Source organism: Cordyceps militaris (assembly GCF_000225605.1).
Source record: "Cordyceps militaris CM01 unplaced genomic scaffold CCM_S00001, whole genome shotgun sequence".
NCBI lineage: Eukaryota > Fungi > Ascomycota > Sordariomycetes > Hypocreales > Cordycipitaceae > Cordyceps > Cordyceps militaris.
The window spans coordinates 140,783-160,660 of NW_006271969.1; the positions used below are offsets into that span (position 1 = coordinate 140,783).

Sequence of the window (19,878 nt, forward strand, 5' to 3'; positions counted from 1 at the left end):
GAGCCCACATAACCTCCACAATACATCATCATCACCCTCTCTGCAATATAGCATGACAGCGTCCTGTGAGATGGGATTTCTTAGTACACCCTACCATGCATGGCCGGTCATCCGTTCTGATTGCATGCTACGCTGAAAGTCAACCTTCAGCGAAGGGCGGATGTGCAACAAGCCACGCTCTGGCGGCTTACCTCCACCAGCAAACTGCTGGACGCTTAAGAGCTCCCTCGCCGACGGCAGCCGAGCCAAACCACCCACCTCGGACATGCTACTCTATTAGAGAATTACAGAGGCAAAGAGTTGGAAGGCAGCAAGTAAGGAGACATCAAGGAGAGCGTCAGAATGGCCAGTAAAAGGCAAACAGAAAGGCGCTGTGCGGGCTGCCGAGGGACCTGAAAAGAACGAGCTTTGGGGAGCCGGATATTTTGGGAGGAAGGCTGCGAGTGCTTGCGTATCACAGTCTCCAACTCGACGTTTCTCTGGTCAAAACTAAGGAAAGCTAGCTAGTTAGCTAGCATATGTCGACAATAACCGTCGCGCTGGTCTGCCGCTCTCCACGCATCGCGCCGTGCACAAAGCAGTAGCCTCGAATGCGAAAGCGACCGTCACCATTGGCTCGCAACACCAACGGATACGTGCATCCAAGGGGGACAAACACGACGTCGCGTGGCGCGACGGGGGCAATGCAGCAGCCAGGGCTCCTAGATTCGTCGTCCAGGATGAAGAAGCTCGACTCTGGATACTCAAAATCCCAGACCGGTTTACCAAATACAGTGTCATGGCCTTCTTCCTTGGGGTCTGAAAAGGCCGAGCCGATGTACTTGGCAAAGTCGTCATGGTGCAGAACCGACTTGAGATAAACGACAAAATTCCTTGCCAATGTAGCTTCCTCGGCTGGCTGACACGTCTCGTCCTGTCCGTAGCAGAAGGACGTCGCGCACGCGACAAGTGTATCCTCGGACAAGGGCAGCTCACCGGTCCCGGTAGCGGCCAATAGATCGAGAAGTCTTTGCCACGTCTCTGCCACGTGGGACGATTGCCCGCCGCCCCGAAACACCGTCTCGTAGTACGGTTCGGCGGCCTGCACGGCGCCCAGGTAAAAACCCTCGAGCGACAGGATATAGTTGTCCCGATCCACGGTCCAGCGCGCTTCCGACCCCCCCGCCGGCCTCCAAGGCATGGGGTTCCCGAACCGAAACGGGTTCCGGAACAGCATGGCCTCGTTCCAAAACGGGATCCACGACGGCCGGCCCTCGACGGCCGCGACGTACAGCAGCGCATTGGTGGTTTTGTAGTGGACCAGCGACGCCTCCACCACGTCGCGATACACTTGCAGTGTCGTCTTGCTGTAGTCTGGATCGAGCAGCCGGCCGCCGTCGCCGCAGTCCATCATTCCCCGCAGCCCGTACACCACATCCCGAGGATCGGTGGCCGCAAAGTTGGAGGCGAGGTACAACACATGCAGCCAGTTGCCCGCTTGGCGCAGCTCCGACGGTGCCGTCGACGCCCACCAGCAAAACGCATCACTAAAGTCGCACGTTGCCGGCGCACCGCCGGCGCCGGCAAAGGTGGACGCGAGCACCACGCACCCAGCGACGAGCTCGACCGCGTCCCACGAGACGGCATGCGGCCCGCACAACACAATCCGACGGCGGTTGGCGTTGATCTCCTGGATGACCCAGACGCGCGTAAAGTAGGCGTGCTGGTAGAACCAGAGAACCGCGGCCCACGGGACGAGGTCGTCGTCGTCGCCCGGCAGCAGGGTGACCAGGCGGTCGCGGTGCTGAAAGAGCACGCTGTGATAGACTTGCTCCACGGACGCGAGACTGTCGAGGGTGATGCCTAGCTGCTGGCAGGCGTGCTCGGCGATGCGCTGGACGCCTCGGACGGCGTCGGCGGCCTGCCGGCCTTCGTTGTCAGGCCCCAGCCAGATGACGACAGAGGTGGCGGTTTCGAAGATGCGACGCATCTGGCGGACCTGCGCGCCGCGTTCGGGAATATCAGACTGGTTTGTGCTTTGCAGGTCGGTAAGTTGGGCAAGATCACCAGGGTTACCGAGAGAAGGAAGACTGCTTACCATATGGCGTCGACCCAGAGCACTCGGGGCGTTTCCTGGTGCCTCAAGTGAAACAGTGCGGTCTGGAGGTTTCTCGTCACTTTGAGTGTTCCATTGTGCACGAGAATTGGCACCTTCATGCTCGGATCTCCCCAAGCGTAGGATATGGCCTCGTACTGGCGCTCGTCGGACCACTGCACTTCTTCAAGAGTGCATCGAATCGGCTCATCCCCACGACCCGGCAATAGCGTCGCAACACGAAATGATGTAGCATGTTGCAGGCTCGAGTATTCGTATAGCACAGGAACTTCTCGTTGCGCCTCCATGTTGTCAGTTGCGGGGTATCCGCGACTTGGAAAATGTTCACCCCCCGCACTCGCACTCTTTAAGCGTTGGTTCGGGCGGAATAATTTCGCTATGATTCTTACCTACCAATCATCACATGCATCAGACAAGGCTACAAGGGCATATGCATAGTGGCGTTGTTTGAAGTGATGCTGGCTCACCTTGTCGTTACGGGTCCGAAGGAGTGCCACTTCCCCTCATTGCCCACTTGCACCTGCAACATCCATCTTCACCTCTCACATTGCGCCATCGTATTTACTAATCGCACACCTTTTCATACTTGGATTCTGACGCGAACTCCAGCAAAGACGACCAGGGCGCAATGACATCTGCGGTGGTGCCTCGCTTCAGCTTCATTTTCCACGCACCCGCCGCCGCCGTCGACGCCTGCAAGGCCGCCGTCTTCAAGGCCGGCGCGGGCCGCTTCCCGGGCCCCGGCGGCTACACAGAGTGCTGCTGGTCCGTCAAGGGCAACGGACAGTTTCGACCGGGCGACGCCGCGAATCCTGCCATTGGGTCTGTTGGTGCTCTGGAGTTTGTGGAAGAGGTCCGGGTCGAGACCATTTGCGTCGGCGAGGATGTCGCTCGGCGGGCGGTGGCGGCGCTGAAGGAGTGAGTACATCTCCAAGCTGTTGGAAAGGAGAATCAAATTCATCCTTGTTGCAGGGCACACCCGTACGAAGAACCGTCATACAAGGTGATGCGACTCGAGGATTTCTGAGGTTGAGCACTGCTGTGCACGTACACCATGGCCCTAACAAAGAGCACGTACCCAGTGCGAACAGTCAGCACCCAACACTCCATTTTAACTGAATATCCCGTCTGAAAGTCGTCATCTTATTTTCTCAGTGATTTCTTTCAGCTTATAGATACGACCTCTTTCAATAAACAAACAAGTATGCGGCACAAGTCAAGACTAAGACGGCTGTTGGCCGCTCGCCGTTGGTCATGAGAGCAATTGTCAGTTTAAAATAATCAATCTTGGGAGCTCCGGCAATCATCCACCTCAAGATTTCCTATATAATTCTCCCAATTCTTTTTTTCCACCCGTTTGTCATGTATAGATGTGCACCGAATGCAGTTGCTTGGCCAAGAATTCGCACGTGCACTAGCATCACCACTTTGGCGGAGCTCATTCACGACCAGGCGTACAACAACATTCCGTTTGCTACCACTATCAAAGCCGGCTCCGAATGTCCCCATGCCCGCGCCTTTGACATCTCCCAGACGCACTTTGACCATGTCGAGCCACGACTCCTGAAAACAAGACCAAAAAAAAAAAAACCCTCCATGACCTCCTCCATCAGCGCCTCCCAGGCCGGGCGGCTCCTCGCGTCCTTTTCCAGCTTCCTCACCGTCGCCGTGCACTCGCTGCTCTTCCACCGGGCGCTCTACCCGGCGCGCAGCTTCCTCGCCGCGCGCGCCTACGACCTGCCCGTGCACCAGTCGCGGCACCCGGGCGTCTGCGCCTGGGTCGCCGACGCCGTCGCCGCCGTCGCCGCCCAGGTCCGCGCCGGCTCCGCGCGCGCCGTCGTGCTCGCCGTCCACGCCCCGCGCTCCATGGCCGTGCTGGAGCGCTGGGTGTTTGACCTGCGCTCGTTTCCGGCCGCGTCCTGGGGCGACGTCGACGGGCTGCCGGCGGACGAGGGCGGAGGCGAAGAAGAAGGCGAGGCCGTGAACGGGACCGATGTCAAGGAGGGCCTGCGAGGGGCCCTGCGCAGGATCGCGTATGCGGCGGAAAAGAGCCCGCCGCTGCCTGCGGACTGCACGTTTACGCTCGCGGTCGAGTTGCGCGATGAGTCGGACGCGCCGATTGGGGTACGTCGGCTGAGACCTTTTGTTTTTGGCGCTTCTACACTGTTGGCCATCCAACTGAGTAACTGACTGCGACTAGCATCCCCAAGCTTGGATCCCGGCAGAGGCCACGTTCGGCAGCGCCTCTGAACGACAGGACATGAATACTGTGCCGATTCGCTCTGTGACAGCCGGGCCGCTCTTCTTTGAATGCTGGCTCGAGAAAAAGGCACCAACATCCGAGTCACAAGACACCTAATTCATGACCGCGACTTTTTTCGTCGACTACATTGGTTGCTACTCACGGCTACCACCCAAGATAGACGTGTCGGACACGTTGTGATCCATACCGAGAGCCTGCAAGGGCTTGGAAGCGTCTGTCGCTGAAGAATCCAGCCAGGAATGAAGTATCGCTCATAACATGGGAGCCCACAGACGCAGTCTAATTCACGTACGAATAAGAACCTTGATAGGCTACTAAAGAGTCTCTGATCTGAACGTGCTCAACTGTTTGACAGGCAGACTTCTGTGTCGGGTCCATTCGTGCCTGTTCAACGTCTAGTTGTGCTTTGCATGTCCATCACGGGACTTGGCGATATTTCCATCTGTCGGCATCACAGCTCAAGGCCAAGCACGTATATGACTGGTACAGATTTTGTAAAACACTTTGCCCATCTTCCGTGCCGTCGTCGTCTTGCCGGTGCCTGGTGGGCCGCGGAAGATGAAGTTGAACGGAACGTGTTCTTTGGGATCCAAGCCAAGGTTCTTTGTCGTGCGGGCCGTCTGCTGATAGCCCTGGAGCATGGCCACGATGCGCTCGCAGCCAATCGTGTCGCGAAAGAGTTGCGCTACATTGGTCTCGGCATTCTCTGTTCGACCGTGATCCTCGTCAAAGTCGAGGGCTTCCAAGGTGGACACTCGCAGGGTCTCACAAGCCGTCAGTCGCGTCTGGTGACGAGCCTTGGCACCGTTGAGGAGAATATCCACCTCACCAGCATTGCCAAAATTGGGACGACTGCGTGCGCGCTCGATCATATCCAGAGCGACCTGTTTAGCAGTTTGAGTCACCCCAAAGCCTTGCTGCTTGAGCTTCAGGTCCAGGATCTTGCTCATATCGGTCGGCCTGGGTAAAGTCTTCAAACGTAAACGCGGTGCTGAGCGGCAACCGTCGGCTGAGTCCAGGATTGACATTTTGGAACATTCCCTCCATCTGGTCCCGGTATCCCAGGAGGAGAACGCAGCGATTATCACCTGGGGTGCTGTGAACGTTGGCGACGATGGTGTCCATCACAGCCACCTTGTAAGGGTCCGAGAAGCCGCCGCCGCCTTTTGACGCAGCGCCGCCACCATAGAGCCCGTAGGCCTCGTCAATGACCAGGACCTTGCCCACCGTCGCAGCGAGGATGCCATTCGTCTGCTTCTCAGACTGTCCGAGCACGGCCCATCTGGGTTGTGTCCTCTAATTTTCCGAATCTCGGCTTGCAGTTTTGCGGGTATCTCAAACCTCTGCTCCGCATCGTCATCCTCCATCTGCAGCAGATGCTTGTCGAGCGGCAGCTCCGTGATTTCTCGAAGGCGTCGGAGGACAGGTTCATATGCGAATACAGGAGTGTCTACTAGGGTAGACTCCAAGTTCTGCGACTGTATAGCGTTGCTCAAGGCCTTCTCCATGGTTTCAGAGGAACAGAATGAGAGACTGAGCAGTGCAGGGTTTCTGACGAGGTCGTCAATGTTGCGGACCGCAAAGGCAAAACCAAGAATAGTTCCGTTCGATGAGATGGCTCCAAACGCCTGATGGGGCAAGAAGCTTCGGTTTTCAGTTAAGAACTTCTTTCGCTGGTCAACTGGCAGCTTGGTAAGTCTCTCGAGCCCGGAACCGACGCTGACTCGAAGGGCGCACTGCCGAGCTCGCACCTTATCACCTGTATTGATGCCAACCGGCACGAGATTTTTCAGGATTTGGCTTCGCCTCTTGCCTTTTTGTTTTCCTGTGGCGATGGAAATATCGTCGCGAAGCTCTGCCAGCATGTCCTCGCGGAGAAGACGGAACTGGTTGTCAAGGTGCCTGGCGGTCCTCTGAGCCGGGTCAGACTGTGATACTTGGACAGCCAGTCGATAGAATGGTGGGATTGTCGAAGAGAGCTCATCGCTGCTTGGGTAGATGGAAATCTGTCGAAGATCTGTAAAATCATTGTCATGTCTCCCTCCAAGGCCATCAACCTCGTCTACGTTGTTGGACGAGGATCTTGTCTGAAGAACCTTTTGGGTGCGGTAGCCAAGTTCGCGGGTCTTGGAACCGGGACTTTTCGTAAACGGACGTGTCTTGATGGCTTTTTCAAAGTCTCTGGTCATCCCAGCGAACTCCGGTCCAGGATAGGTGACAATCTCAAAACACAGCCCTGCAAAAGCTTCTGCGTCCTTTTCGGCAAAGCTACCAGCGACGTAGTGCTTCTGGATGGCATTCCATGCAGTTGGCGGCTGCCAGGCAGCAACCATAAGCTGGTGTAAGAGCATTCCCTCACATAGAGCCTTGGCCTCAGTCTGGCAAATGTATTGCAAAAACGGCAGGACATGGTCAGAGACGAACTGGAGACTGGCGCTGGCTCGCACGCTGGATTTGACGACGTCAAGGCCAGATGGGCTCGCAAGGATAGCCTCCAAACACGATGATGGAGAGGTTTGGACTTTTGCAGCTTCAAAGAATACTTCCGCTTCGTGAGTGTTTGATACAGATCGTTTTCCGTATAGAAAAGAATTGAATATCCTTTTCAGGCGGACGGCACGTACACCATCCCTCGCCATTGCTTTTATCGTGATCAAGGACACCAAGCTGTATATTTTCAACGACTGGTAGACTTGAGTATCTTTGCAAACTAGTATAACGATGAAAAGTTGTTTTCGTTTGTAGTCGTATGGGAAAGGTAGACATTGACAGGTATGGGCTGCAGTGACTGGACCGGCAACGCGTACATGGCTACCTTATTGACCCCGTTTCGTTTGTAATTGAGCGCGTAGCATTCACTGGAACTGGTCTCTACGCTTTCAGTATTCACTTTCTTCTGTCCCCTCTTCCCTCTTCCCTCTCCCCTCTTCCCTCTCCCTCGCCTCTCTCCCCTCTCACGTACGTCTTTTCATTGCTTCGGCTTGGCTCCCACTCTATTACAGACGCACCGGCAACCAGAGCGCTTTTGTCAACGAGGCAAACATGAATTACAAAAACCTTGCTAGTGTTTCTCGCGGTCGCGGGGTCTCTGCTCGTGGTTCCCGTGGTGGCAAGCTTGCCAAGGCGACAGCCGCTGAATTGGTGCCGCCTGCCCCTCTGGGCCGTGTTGTTGGAGAATTTCTTGCCAGTGATCTTCCTCGCACCGTTTCCGCTGGGAAGACTCTTGGGGTCACCGACGTTGAGACGATCGCGTCGTTCAACTGGCTGAACAAGGCTGATGCACACATCACTGTTCCTGGTTAGTATCATCAATATCAGCAACAACATTCGCATGCGACGCTGAAGTCACTGACCAGTGACACAGGCATGCCCCCCAAATAGACGCCTCTTGACCAGCCTCGCAAGCTCAAGCCGGATTCGGGTACCTACTATCGAGATCCAAATGCAGCTCACTATCCAGACTTTCCGCTAGAGGCGTCAGTCGAGGCAATCATGAAGATGAATTCCGACTCGGACAAGGCCTCATACTCGGGTCCGATTGATGTCTTTGGCTGCGCCAGTACCCTGGGGAACCTCCTCCGCTTTACAAGAGGCGAGAATGCGAGCTTTCGAATTCTAGTTGAGGTGGTCGGTACTACTGTACACTTCATTCGTCGCGAAAAGTCGCCGCGGGAAATCTTTGAAGACGTTGTCGGCTACGGTTATACCTTTCCAGAAAACTACACTACCTGGGACAAGTCAGTGCGAGGCTCGACCTCCCATCAGCGCATCCTCAAGTACCACTTTAGTGGTTTGACGCTCCTTGTGCGGTTCGAAGGCGATGGCTATCTCCCCGATCATGCTAATGCATCGTCGTCCAAAGACGCCGGCAGCGAGAAGGCAGTAGGTGCGGCCTCGGTCGACGACTTGGTTGCGTCCCTTGTTGTCTCGCACAAGGCCCCATCATCCAACATTTCGCTCACCATCTCCGACGGCGGCAGTGAAGTTCCTTCTCGAGCCACTTTTGACCTCAAGACCCGCGCCATCTACCGCAAAGCCGAGGAGGCCGAGATCATCGCTAGCGAGATGCCTCGTCTCTGGCTTCGGCAGACGCCGACCCTAATCCTTGCCTACCATAAGTACGGTGTCTTTTGTGACATCAACGTCCAGGATGTGCGTGCCGGTGTGGTGAAATGGCAAGACGAGAACCAGGAGATCCTCGCGCGCTTTGCAGGGCTGCTTGAACGGATTGTGGGTTTCGCTAGGGAGCAGGCAGTCAGCAAGTTGGAGATCACATGCGATGAAGGAAGTGATACTCTTTACGTTCGTAAACAGATTGCAGTCACAATGTCGGCATTCTCTCCACCCGTCGAGGATCGTTGGAAATTGTGGCTCGCAAACCATGGAACAAACAATGGTAAGGATAATCAGAAAGCCGGGTAGAGTAATGGTGATGAGTTGGATCGTATGAGTCCCGACTACCCGGCTGCTTGCGATGATGAAGGTGGCTATTGTGGTCGCTGTGCATATTAAGAGATTGAGAAAGAATTGATTTTACATGAAATCTTGCTGAGTGGACTTTAATAAACTTGATTGTTATGGATTTGATGCTCGCGTCAGTGAGATTTCAGTGCTGCAATTGCCTGCTGGCAGATTCCTACCTATGTGTCTAGCTACCCGGTACCGAATGCTCACGTGGGGCTTACGGTGATGTCATGCTGTTCACGATGCGATGGCGCCTCCTTCCATCTCCCCTACACTTTCCGACCTAGTGGCACGATTACACCTCGCCATGGCTCCCGTGCGACGTTACTTAAGGATCACCAAATATTCTGTCCTGGAATGCCGAATATATCTCGATAGCCCGGCGCTTGCGCAATCCTGGCTGCTGCATCCGAGGCATCAGACTTTGGCGCGGGTCATGGAAGCCATTCGCCCGCTTGTGTTGCCGAAGCTACGAGAGGAAAAAGAACGGGAGAGAGCAAAGAAAAAGCCTTCAAAAAAGTCTCGAGTCAAAGATGTCATTGTCAAAGGTACTTTTGGGCCATTGGCTACAAAGCAGCGTCCTTTTCGGTTGGTTGGGAAAGTGAAAGCTAACACATGCTGGCAACTCGCAGATGACTTTGAGGTGTCCATGTTCCTCACTGAAACGAGCACGAGGCACTCATTACTGTCTAAAAAGAAACACTTCAGAGAGAAGGGCCCCTCATTGATGCAGTCGAATACGACCAAACTCATCAGCGAGACAAATGACCAGCCAGTGGATGTAGACGACGCAGACTTTGCCCCGATACATATTGAGGAGGAAAGCGGTGACGAGGAAGATATCGATCTCTCGGCTATCCCGACTGCTGATATACAAGGCGGGGCTAAGCGTGACAGAGATTTCACTGCGGATGCTTCGGACTTTGGTGATGCTGATGCAGACAACGGAGCTATCGAGGTGGATTCTGGTGATGAAGAGCCACCGTCCAAACGAAGGCGCGAAATCCACCGACTGAACTCTGATGAAGATGCCGAGGATGACAAGAAGAAAATGGCCATGGACGTTTCATACGAAGGTTTCGCAATCTACGGGCGCGTGCTCTGCCTGGTGGTCAAGAGGCGGGATGCCGGAGCTAAGAATAAGCAATCAGCTCTGGCTGGCGGTAACGCAGCCACTGGGCAAGCAAAGATGGAGAACTGGATTACGTCTACCCAGATGCCCGCTGATGAAGCATGATGTAAAGCACCCAAGGATCGCGAAAGCGACACCATCAGGCCAAAAACTGCCGATTCATGCCGGGCTCATTTTACGCGCATGCCGAGGCTCTCACGTCAAAGGGATGCAGACGGCCGCCGCACGAATGCTTTGAGCGATGAACGAATACCCCGCTTGCATTAATGCCGGAGTGTTGATGATCGTCAGCATGTGTGCTCATCCACGCGTCTTGCATCACCGTATGGTGAGGCAGCCCGGGCTGTTCGAATCGCCGATGGACGCCGACCACATTATAGAGTACGAGATGGAGGGGGCGTACAAAAATAAATTAAAATTCTTCAACGGCTTGTTGCCTGGCCATGAGCGAGGAAGCGCACTGACGGCTGGCGGAGAAGGTTTGGCGTACTGGCCAAACCCCGAAAGGATGCCTGTCCTGGGCAACGCAGAATTAAAGTTTTCCTGTCAGAATCTTTATTCCCGCCTGCCCCATGCATTTGCGTTGGATGCCTCTGGGACCATTTGCTCCATAACTAGAGCCGACCGACACATGCGCGTTGTTGTGCGATGATGACTTGAAACGCCCGATTCGCCGTCTGCGCCTGCCCGAGCGCTCGGCCCCGAGCGATAGCCAATTTTGAATTTGAACGGGAAAGCTGCGTGTTGCAAAAATAACACCGACTTCGAGGTCAACGCGACAAAAAGTTTAAAGTGATGCTAGTGTTTCAAGGTGCCGTCGGCTTTGGAGGCCATTTCTACCTTGGCCAGAGGGCACGGATATGGACAGTCTGGGGTAGATGGGCAGTGGCGAATGAAACTTGAGTGACGATGCTATTTTCTTGTTATTTCTTCCAAAAGGTTGACTTTGCCCGATGCCATGTGTCGCGAAAGTTGCGCTGTCAGAGCACCAGCTGGTGACGTTAAACTGCAAGGCTGCGTTTCTGTCCTCGCCGTGTCCTCACATTGATCCACACACCAGCTTTTGTACGAGGCTATCAGTTCGTGGCAGGAACAGGGGGGTTCTTGGTCATGTTAGTCTGGAGGTGTTGTTGCCTTGCTCACCATCACTGACCTTGTAGTCTCCCGCTTTCTTTTCCCTCTTGGCTGTTTTATGGATGAGACAGAGAAATACGTACTATATTTCTCGATAATACGTACATTATCCAACATCGCCTCATGCTGTAGCTTCTTGTCGCGCGAAACGTCAGCCGATACCACCACTTACACGACCACCAACTTGAGCCATCAAGTTCACTCGAAGAATTATGATTCATCACTGTCAATCTATGTGAATCGCAAAATTTACGCATTGCATCGCTTAATCGTCTGGCTGGGCAATGGCCACCTCCGAACTGAATACTGCCGGACGAAAGGCTCTCGGGATTGTCTTTTGGAGCTGCGCCACCTCGCCTTGAAAAGCTTCACCAGGTTGCGAGAAGCCAGCGGCGGCGGCAAGCGGAGTGAAGTTGATTCACTACACGATGTTGCATCAGCAGCCGTAGTATGCCATCGTACGACACGGTATGCTGATATTCGGGCATCTGGGCATGTTTTTTTTCTTCTTCGTTGGCACCCTTGACAGATATTGACACGCCCATATCTGCAGATCTTGAAAATGTGTGTGAGAGTTGCATCATGAGCTCATCAGGTAGTCGAAATGGACGGCAGAAAGGTACTTGAGGCCAAAGTACCATCACCAAGCCGTTATGCAACGCTCCACGAAAACGTGGAGGTTGTGCCACCCGACTACAATTCGAAATTTAGCATCATTTCAATCTCTCGATAGTCACTGCGCTCTGGTGATCACAAGGCACGCCACCAACGCATGTAATAAACCCGCGCCTGCCGCTCTGCCCGCTGCCCCCTTGCAAAGTACTGAGCAGGGCCTCAACGCCATTTTACTTGTCTTTGGCGCCGGAGAGTTTCTGCAAACAAGTCATTCTGCGGAGCAGTAAGCCGGGGGGGCCAGGACAAAAGTAAAACTAAACCTGTGGCGCCGCTACATACGTCGTTACTTCCCGCCCTGATAAGCATGCCTGCCGCATCAGACCACGGGATGGACGATCTGTATTAGGCATCAGCTGCGATGTGAGCGCCGCGCCCGCTACCCACCCCAAATTCTTGAGTAATCATACGACTTGTGGTGGTACTTCAAGTCCGTACTATTGGCAAACTCCACCATCTTGTCAATTGTCTCAGCCATCAAGCGGCAGGAAGGATCTGCAGGCCAAATGTATTATTAGTGGCAATTTTAGACGGCACTTGAAAGTAGTCAACGACGCCGTTTTGGAGTCCATCTTCATCGTCGTCTTTGAAGGCACACACCCTCCTCTGCCCCCTGCGCCATCGCCGGGAAGGCTGAATGGGCCAGGCTGGCTAGAGCCGTAGCAGGCAAACGCGCAACTGACAGGCATATGAATGGTAATGCAATACAAACCCCTGACATCCACGTGGGAAGAGCCAGCGATGACCTCTTTGAGGCTGCCTCCCAGTGAAGGCGGCGCAGCCTCACCCATTAGAGTACCATTGCATGTATTAATAGCGTGTAGTAGCCTCTGGTACGGGGGTCCTGTGAGGCTACGAGCATTAGACAACTGCAACTAGCTAACTAGTGAACAGCCCCCGTAGTTACTAACCAGCCGAGGCTATGCGATGACAAGACAGTACAGTACGTATGTATCATTAAGTTTACTGATGAGCAAACTTGATATCGATTCCGCGTGGCGCCGCCGCGCGCCCGAGCCCCTCACCACGAAACAAGAGCCAATGCCGGTGGCTTGCCCGAGGGCGTACGCGGCGCGCGGCGTGGCAGTTCCCGGGGCTGCTCTTGTTAATCAGTCTCCCCAATCGGAAACACAAAAGCATGAACATGTACAGAGGACCCCAGACTGGCCAAGACTCGTTGTCGTCATCGGCTTATCACGTACAGGGCGACCAGCCTCGGGAGGGTGGCTTTTTGCTGACCACCGCCGCCTCGTCCGGTGCTCAGCTGAGTGCACGACAGGATGCCCAGGCTATCCGTACACGAGTGGCTCCGCTGTGCGTACTCGGCACCGCCGGGGCGCAGACTCGTGCCGGAGTGTTTTACGGACCTGAGCTGGGGGCGGCGGCTGCGGTGGCGCGCGCGGCGTCATCGCCCATGTCATAGATGATCTGTTTTTAGACAACATTCGTGTTCTGTTCAAACAGCCGAGACGAATTCGACATCGTGGGTCCGAGTGTTTCTGTGAAGCCGGGTGTAAGCCAAACTGAGCACAATTTTGAGACGTGAAACGCAATGTAATCCCCTCGTTGCTATAATAGGTATACCCGTGGCTTGTTTCTGCGTGTCAGTAACTAGTTTGTGCGCCGCAGACACATCAATGCGCCGATCATCTCGCGGGTTGGGGTTGGGGAGCCGAGCTTAACCCAGCGGCTTATGACTGCTTGTCTGCCAGACAATTCAATTCTGATTGGGCTCGTTTCTCCCAGTGCGAGCACACGTTGCACTCTCTTGAGGATGTTGCCGAGCTCTTTTTTTTTTTTTTCAACTCTGCAAGTGGTGTCAGTACCATTGTGTGATGACGGCGCTCCTCAGATCCCATTTACACCTATATCATATAGGTTATCAATAACCTGGAAAAGTGGAAGAAAATAAGAGGGATCAGGAAGGGCAAACAGAGATATTAATAGTTTGAGTGATAACTGTGAACCCCCTTGCATTTGGACACAGCCTCGATCTTGGTCGCCAGGAATATACGAGTATTGAGCCATCTCCGTGCGGTAATATAGATTACATGGGATCTCATGATAAGTAAACACAGACTGTTGGTATCATATGCCAGGTCGCGATATGATGACATGTTGACGGGGTTCTCTAGAGAATAAGCTGTAACCTGTTGAGCTATGCTTGGCCGCCTTTGTAACGAATCCTGTCTGGTCTACTCACTCGCCCGTCAGGTCTACTCTCCCTTGCATCTCCTTACACCGTGATATTCTCTTAGCAGAATCACAGCGATCCATCAATTTATTTGGCTATTCATTACGGAGTAGACGCACCCCGGCACTTGCATCGGACGTGGGGAGTATCTTACGATGGCATTGAGCACGGAAGCAGCCATTGGCGCACAAGACCAAAAACCTCCGAAATGAAGTGGCTTGTCCCCGGCCCCCAAGCCAATTGAGGACGTTGGCCCGAGCTTGCTGTGAAAAGTATGCGATGGTTGGGGTACATACGGATACGTGTCCATGTAATTTTGTACCAGTATCAGACTTGTGAATCTCATCAACCATCCTGGGCGCCCATCAATCCCAGCAGCAAGTCATTGCAAGGGTCCTAATGACCTGATGGACAGGCACAGCCACGAGCCAGGGTCAGCATCACGCACAAGCGGGTGAGGCGCAGGGCTTGGGGTTGAGATTAAGAAGTATTGAACAGGCAGAAGCAAAAAGCTTCCCAACGGCCGCAATGAGCACAACGTCTAACTAACTAGTTTCCTTCGCAGTGGTAATCTCGTTTGCCGGCGAGAGTGGCTGGGCGCTATTGACGGAAAAGCCGAGTGCATGAATTCAGGTCATCAGCCAAGTCATCAGCCAGCAATGAAAGGGAAAAGGAAATTTCTGTACAACCTGGGTGTTAAAACTGTTGGTATGATTTGGAAGCTTGGCGCGGTAGTTAATGCGTGATGGATGGGATATCACGGGCCATAATAGCGGCGTCATATTGCAAAGCAAATTGGCATGGGCTTGAAAATAGCATTCGAGGCAGAATTGATAGGAGAGTGCCAATATAGGTCCCAACAACAGACAACAACCCCTGCCGCCCTATTTCGTATTCCTGCGTCATCGTTGCCAGGATTCTCATTTCATCTTCATTTTGCTCTTGTCCACGAGATGCATTTTTGCGGGCGGCCATCTCATCAACTAATTTATGTCATACATTTATACACCCCTCTTGAACCAGCAGACTGGGGGGTGTGACATCCAATCTCGTCCGAAAGGGCGCCCTGCAATGCAACGCAGTGCAACGGCCAACCTTCTGGAAGACTTGCAGTTGAACCAGCAATGGCGCCATTGTTACCGGTGGTTTTTCTACTTGCAACTTGGGTGGGTAAAAATAGGACGTGACTTCTCACCGACTGCCGTCATGTATTTCTCTCTGCGGTGCGGCAGCTAACTGTTACGTTGGTTGGGCACCGAGAAATGCTCAGCCGGCGGCCTAGTGGCTCCATTCTAGGTTGCCTCGTGATGCTTCGTTGGGGAGGTGGTGGAAGCCAACAAGAGAAGAGAATTGCAGAGCAGGACCAGATAAGATAAGCCGTGAGTCACTGAGAGGAAGAGAAAGATGCCAGCAAAGAAAAAAGAGGGCCTGGAGGAATGAGGTAGACCAGGGGGGGCGTGTACATGGATGCCAATACCTGTGAGCCAAGTCACTGCCACGTTCATGCTGCTCCATTCAACCTTCAGCCTTGGGCCAGACGTGTAAGTTGAAAGGTCCGTCTAGTTACCGTACCGCCGAGTACCAGTTGAGAGAACCTTTGCGCAGTGTGTTCAGATGTTACTGCGTAGTTAAGTACCCTGTTCTCTACATATCATCACAGCCTGTCCATCGAAGCACAGCTGGGTGATATGCCGGCACCTGTAGACAAATGGTGTCATTGTTGGACATGAGGCGGTAAGGCTGGCCACGCAGCAACCTGGGCGGCGGCCGCACACATACGTGGCTAGTAGTAAGCCTCGGAGGGGCATCTCGAGCTCGACAGCCCTGAGACGACACTATTTAGACGAGCACGGGTTGGTGGAAAAGGACACATGGCACCTGGTCGGGCGCCGATGATGCATGTCAGTCAGAGAGGGCCCGGCCAAGCCGCCTGTCTTGTCCATCGGTGAGAGGAGGTTCGTGGGCCATGATGACGCGCCGCGGCCGTCGAGGAAAGGGGTGTTGAGCTAGCAAGACGGCGGGCGGCACTTTTCGCACATGATTGGTCTGAAGTGACTCCGACGTTTGCTTTGCACACACAGTCAGGACAAGTTGCACATGTCGGCCCTACGGATATTGTCGCTGAATCGTTGCCGGTTGTCTGTCTCCATCATGCGGTGGGCTTGCCAGACTTTGCATACAGACCAAGTGCCGAATGCTTTGCATGAAGAATAAAACCCAAAAATCGAAAAAAAAAAAAAAAATACTTCGTTTCTCAGAGCCTTCCGTATTTTCCGAGTCTACCGAAGAGCCTCTTGGTTAAAAAAAAAGTGTGGATTCTTGTCCGGTGACGACCCGGCCGGCAGTTTCAACATTGTCCGTGAAACAGACAGATGAGAGAGTGAGAAAAAAAGACCTCATAAACTGCCCCGACCTTCGCGAGGGAATAATCTGCCCTCTGACCAATGGAGGTCTTGGCTGTTGAAAAAAGGTCGCATTGACGGCCAGGGATTTTCTGCAGCTTGGACATGTGGCCAACGGTTGCCGGCCCTCGCAGCTCGTGTTTCATCTTTCCTCGGGGTAACAAGCCCAGGGCGCGCGTACCGAAGAAGAAAAAAAAACTCTATTATACAGGAAATAGGTCTCTTTGTACGGGCGTATTTTGCTGATGATGCAAACTTGGAGCGGGCTGACTTGAGCCGCATGAAACACATGTAAGCCTCAATGGACGCCTATTTGGCAACCCTCTCGTTCGGCATATCCCGCAATGCTTCTTGGAGGAGAAGAAAAAAAAAGTTTGACACATCCATGCAAGTACCAACAAATGAGATCTTTTTTTTTTGCGCCCGCCGAGAACAACGGGACGGCGTATTGTAAGCAAGCTTTGACGCTGTCATAAGACTTAATCACAAAAAACCTGGATGATATTTGACTTGCTCGTTTGTCAGCCCATGTAAACGACTAACATAATTAATTACCCGTTTTTGATCTTAGTTGGCTGGGTATGAAGAGAGAGAACCAACAAAGAACCCCGTCTCTCAGCCCCCACAAACTCTGGCCCATGCATCCCCGGATACTCTGTGTGCTGACTATTAATACTTTTTAGTTAGTTACAACAGGAAAGATTTGTTTGCCAATGAACGGTAGTTGCATAGGGGCTTTGCGAACCAAGGCGCACATCTCTCCAATCCGTCGCTGTGGATCTTGCGCTTTGGCTTTGACCTCTCTTCTGCCGTTTCCTCTTCTGTTTCGCTTCTCTTGTACCTGCATTGCCTGCTACCAACTAGTGACCCGGAAACTCGGTAAAAAAAACAGTTAAAAAAGTAAAAAGAAGAAAAGAAGAAAAAGAGGTAAAAAGGCTGATTATGGTTGCTCAGCCCGCCCTTGTTCGCATTTGGCTGCCTGAAATCGGGTATTACCTACTTCTTTCATCATCAGCTCGTCAATATTTCGCCGGCTCCAAGACCCAGGTTCGTCTCTTTGCTCTCGCCAGCTGTGCCGGGGGGGGCTTTTGATTCACCTGTGCCCGCCCGGGGGGGCCCTGGTAACAAATCCCCCTAACTACTTCAAATCTAACTAGCAAACGCTCACATGGTCGAAACTGAACGAACCCCATGACGGCTTGCTTTTTTTTTTCGACGCACGCTGCGTCATACTGGTAACCTCGGCGTAGCCATGTACACGACGTGTTGGCCACCAAGAAAGAGCAGGTTGAGGCTGTATCAGAAAGCAACATCTTTTTATGCTTTGACCGTGTCATGTTTCAATTGTGGACGATGATTGGTATGAACGTTGACTACTAAACTTCATGGGTACCTTTTCTGTAACCTACAAAGATGACGGATTATCAAGATCGATCACTAGTTAGGGCAAACCAAGCGAAGTTTGACGCCGAAGCTCTTTGCAAGCAACGTGGCACTGCATCCATACATCTAGTGTATTGAAATCGTCGGTCAGGTGTTGAGATGAGTTAGAGGCCCACGTCTTGGAACGGCTCAACAATACTTGTTCAGTTGCTCACCGACTCATGCAAGCATGCAAAAAAGAACCACGGCCAGTAGTGAACTTGTACCAGTTGATTCGTGGTTGATTACGACACCAAGGCGGCGGTCTGATTCACAAATTACCGTCTTCCCACAGGGGCCCGTTTTCCTCCTCTGCCGTCTTCGTCTACCATCCTTTGTCAGAGAACCAGGACCTTTCTTTTTTTTCTTTTAGGCTGCTTCAGGTTGGGTTGGGCCCCGGTGGCGGGGGAGCCAAGCTGTTGGAGGCTGTATCCGTACAGAGGAGAAAATAGATCCTTCCACGGCGCTTCTATAGAGTGGAGAGGAAAAGCTTCAAAGTGGACAGGCAATCAAACTCGTCGCGTGTTGGGTACATACATACCGTGTTGCACTCTGTATCCCACTTGCGGTGAAGTACAGGGAAGCCCGTTACTCGTAACCAGACGCTCGGAAACCCCCTCTGTAATTACGGTACAGGCTTTGTTCATCAGAAATGTCACTCTGCAACGCAGGGCCCCTTTTTTCTCCAGGTGAGATGAAGGGGGATTGTTATGGTTATGGTTCCGGGCCTGCCTTCCCCGCTGTCCCGATCTGGCTACCTTTGACAGCGGGTCGGATTGCTCTTTCTCTCGTTGCATCTAATAATAACAAGGAATAACTTGGACGCAACGTTTTTCGCTCTCGTTTGGGGTTGGAGACTTCATTCTAGTGCTCTGGACGTGCGGTGCCGACCAGTACCTGAGCCTAGGCCGTCTTGGGCTGGACTCCTGTTCGGGACTATCCTGGCGCGTAACTGCTCGTCGTTGCGTGTCCGTGTCTGCTCATGACGGAGGCGCTCCTTGCAACAGCCAATGCTCCAGCGTTGTCCAAGCCCAGGCCTTTCTCAATTCCTCTACCTGGCGTGTGTGGTTACTCGGCAGGAGAGCATGGAGAGCTGTATCGCGATCCCGCTCAGCCATGTGCAATGTGACGCTGGCAAGCTGGTCGTCGACTCCCCTAGCTGACTAGGTAGTGAATTATGGTGTTCGGGTGAGGCGCTCAGAGCGGCACCATGGCCGGAGTGTAGTGGTTGTCATCTGTCTTGCATCGTTGCGACACTCGGCGCGCCCGGACGGAACACGGCCGAGCGAGATGGGCGGGCAATATCCGCACCGACAGGCCAAGGGGAAAAAACGCAAAAGGCGAATAACCAGATTCTGATACATGACACCGTCTGTGCCTTTTTGTGTTGGCCGAATTTTGCTGGGCCGCCTTTTTGTGTCCAAGGGAACAAGTCACATGGGGGCAGGGCGTGCGTTTGACCGACGACAAGATGATACAGATGCTGCTACCATCTGTGTGTTTGCGCCGTCTTCCCCCCTCTCTCTTCTCGCATGATGGTATGATGGCATTGTTATTATTGCTTTGTGTATCCGTAGTACTTTCTTATTTGGTGGCGGCTGCTTTTCAGCGCAGCAGCGATATGGGCTGATGTGTGATGTGTCTTGGAGATGAGGCGCAATAGTGTGATTTTGGCCGGCCGGAGTAGTACCCAAGTACCTTGGTACCTACCCGACCAAGGTAGGTACCTGTAACTACCTACCTAGGTACATACCTAGGTAGAGCTTTGCGTAACGAATGGACGATGATGCTTCAACAGGTCACGGCGCTGTAACTGGCGAAATGAATCGGCTGATGACGGCCCCTGCTCGGGACTTGATGACGACTTTGTTTATGATTTTCTTTTCTTATTCGTGGGCTCTTTTTTTTTTGTTGTGTGTGTGTGTGTGTGTGTCATGCGAATTTTTTTCATGTCCAAATTTTAATTGTTTTTTGTGTTGGCCTCGTTCCCTTTTTTTTCTTGCCTCGCCGTCTTGTTACTCTCCAGGGAGTGGACTCAGTGGGGATAGCGCCAGTTTCAATTTCCCTCTAGGCCCCACTGCCTCTGAGCACAGCGTCACA

At 53.2% G+C, this 19,878-nt stretch overlaps 5 protein-coding genes across 5 annotated transcripts; 3 read left to right on the forward strand and 2 right to left on the reverse strand.

The window, feature by feature from the left end:
* Nucleotides 1-90: 90 nt before the first annotated feature.
* On the reverse strand, nucleotides 91-2,382 carry CCM_00044 (ankyrin repeat and SAM domain containing protein 6; the record flags this gene model as incomplete). The annotated part of the gene is made up of 3 exons (XM_006665204.1): nucleotides 91-273; nucleotides 533-2,015; nucleotides 2,078-2,382. The coding sequence occupies 3 exons, from the start codon at nucleotides 2,380-2,382 to the stop codon at nucleotides 91-93; spliced, it is 1,971 nt and encodes a 656-aa protein (XP_006665267.1).
* Nucleotides 2,383-3,691: 1,309 nt separating this feature from the next.
* Nucleotides 3,692-4,454, forward strand: CCM_00045 (mitotic spindle checkpoint protein (Mad2B), putative; the record flags this gene model as incomplete). Its single annotated transcript, XM_006665205.1, has 2 exons — nucleotides 3,692-4,219; nucleotides 4,296-4,454. The coding sequence occupies 2 exons, from the start codon at nucleotides 3,692-3,694 to the stop codon at nucleotides 4,452-4,454; spliced, it is 687 nt and encodes a 228-aa protein (XP_006665268.1).
* Nucleotides 4,455-4,672: 218 nt separating this feature from the next.
* Nucleotides 4,673-6,997, reverse strand: CCM_00046 (AAA family ATPase, putative; the record flags this gene model as incomplete). Its single annotated transcript, XM_006665206.1, has 4 exons — nucleotides 4,673-4,742; nucleotides 4,860-5,318; nucleotides 5,344-5,652; nucleotides 5,700-6,997. 4 exons carry the CDS (start codon nucleotides 6,995-6,997, stop codon nucleotides 4,673-4,675), a joined length of 2,136 nt encoding a protein of 711 aa, XP_006665269.1.
* A 135-nt stretch (nucleotides 6,998-7,132) lies between these two features.
* CCM_00047 (uncharacterized protein) lies at nucleotides 7,133-8,780 on the forward strand (the record flags this gene model as incomplete). Its single annotated transcript, XM_006665207.1, has 3 exons — nucleotides 7,133-7,161; nucleotides 7,361-7,656; nucleotides 7,819-8,780. 3 exons carry the CDS (start codon nucleotides 7,133-7,135, stop codon nucleotides 8,778-8,780), a joined length of 1,287 nt encoding a protein of 428 aa, XP_006665270.1.
* A 349-nt stretch (nucleotides 8,781-9,129) lies between these two features.
* On the forward strand, nucleotides 9,130-10,059 carry CCM_00048 (uncharacterized protein; the record flags this gene model as incomplete). Its single annotated transcript, XM_006665208.1, has 1 exon — nucleotides 9,130-10,059. The coding sequence occupies one exon, from the start codon at nucleotides 9,130-9,132 to the stop codon at nucleotides 10,057-10,059; it is 930 nt and encodes a 309-aa protein (XP_006665271.1).
* Between the last annotated feature and the right edge of the window lie 9,819 nt (nucleotides 10,060-19,878).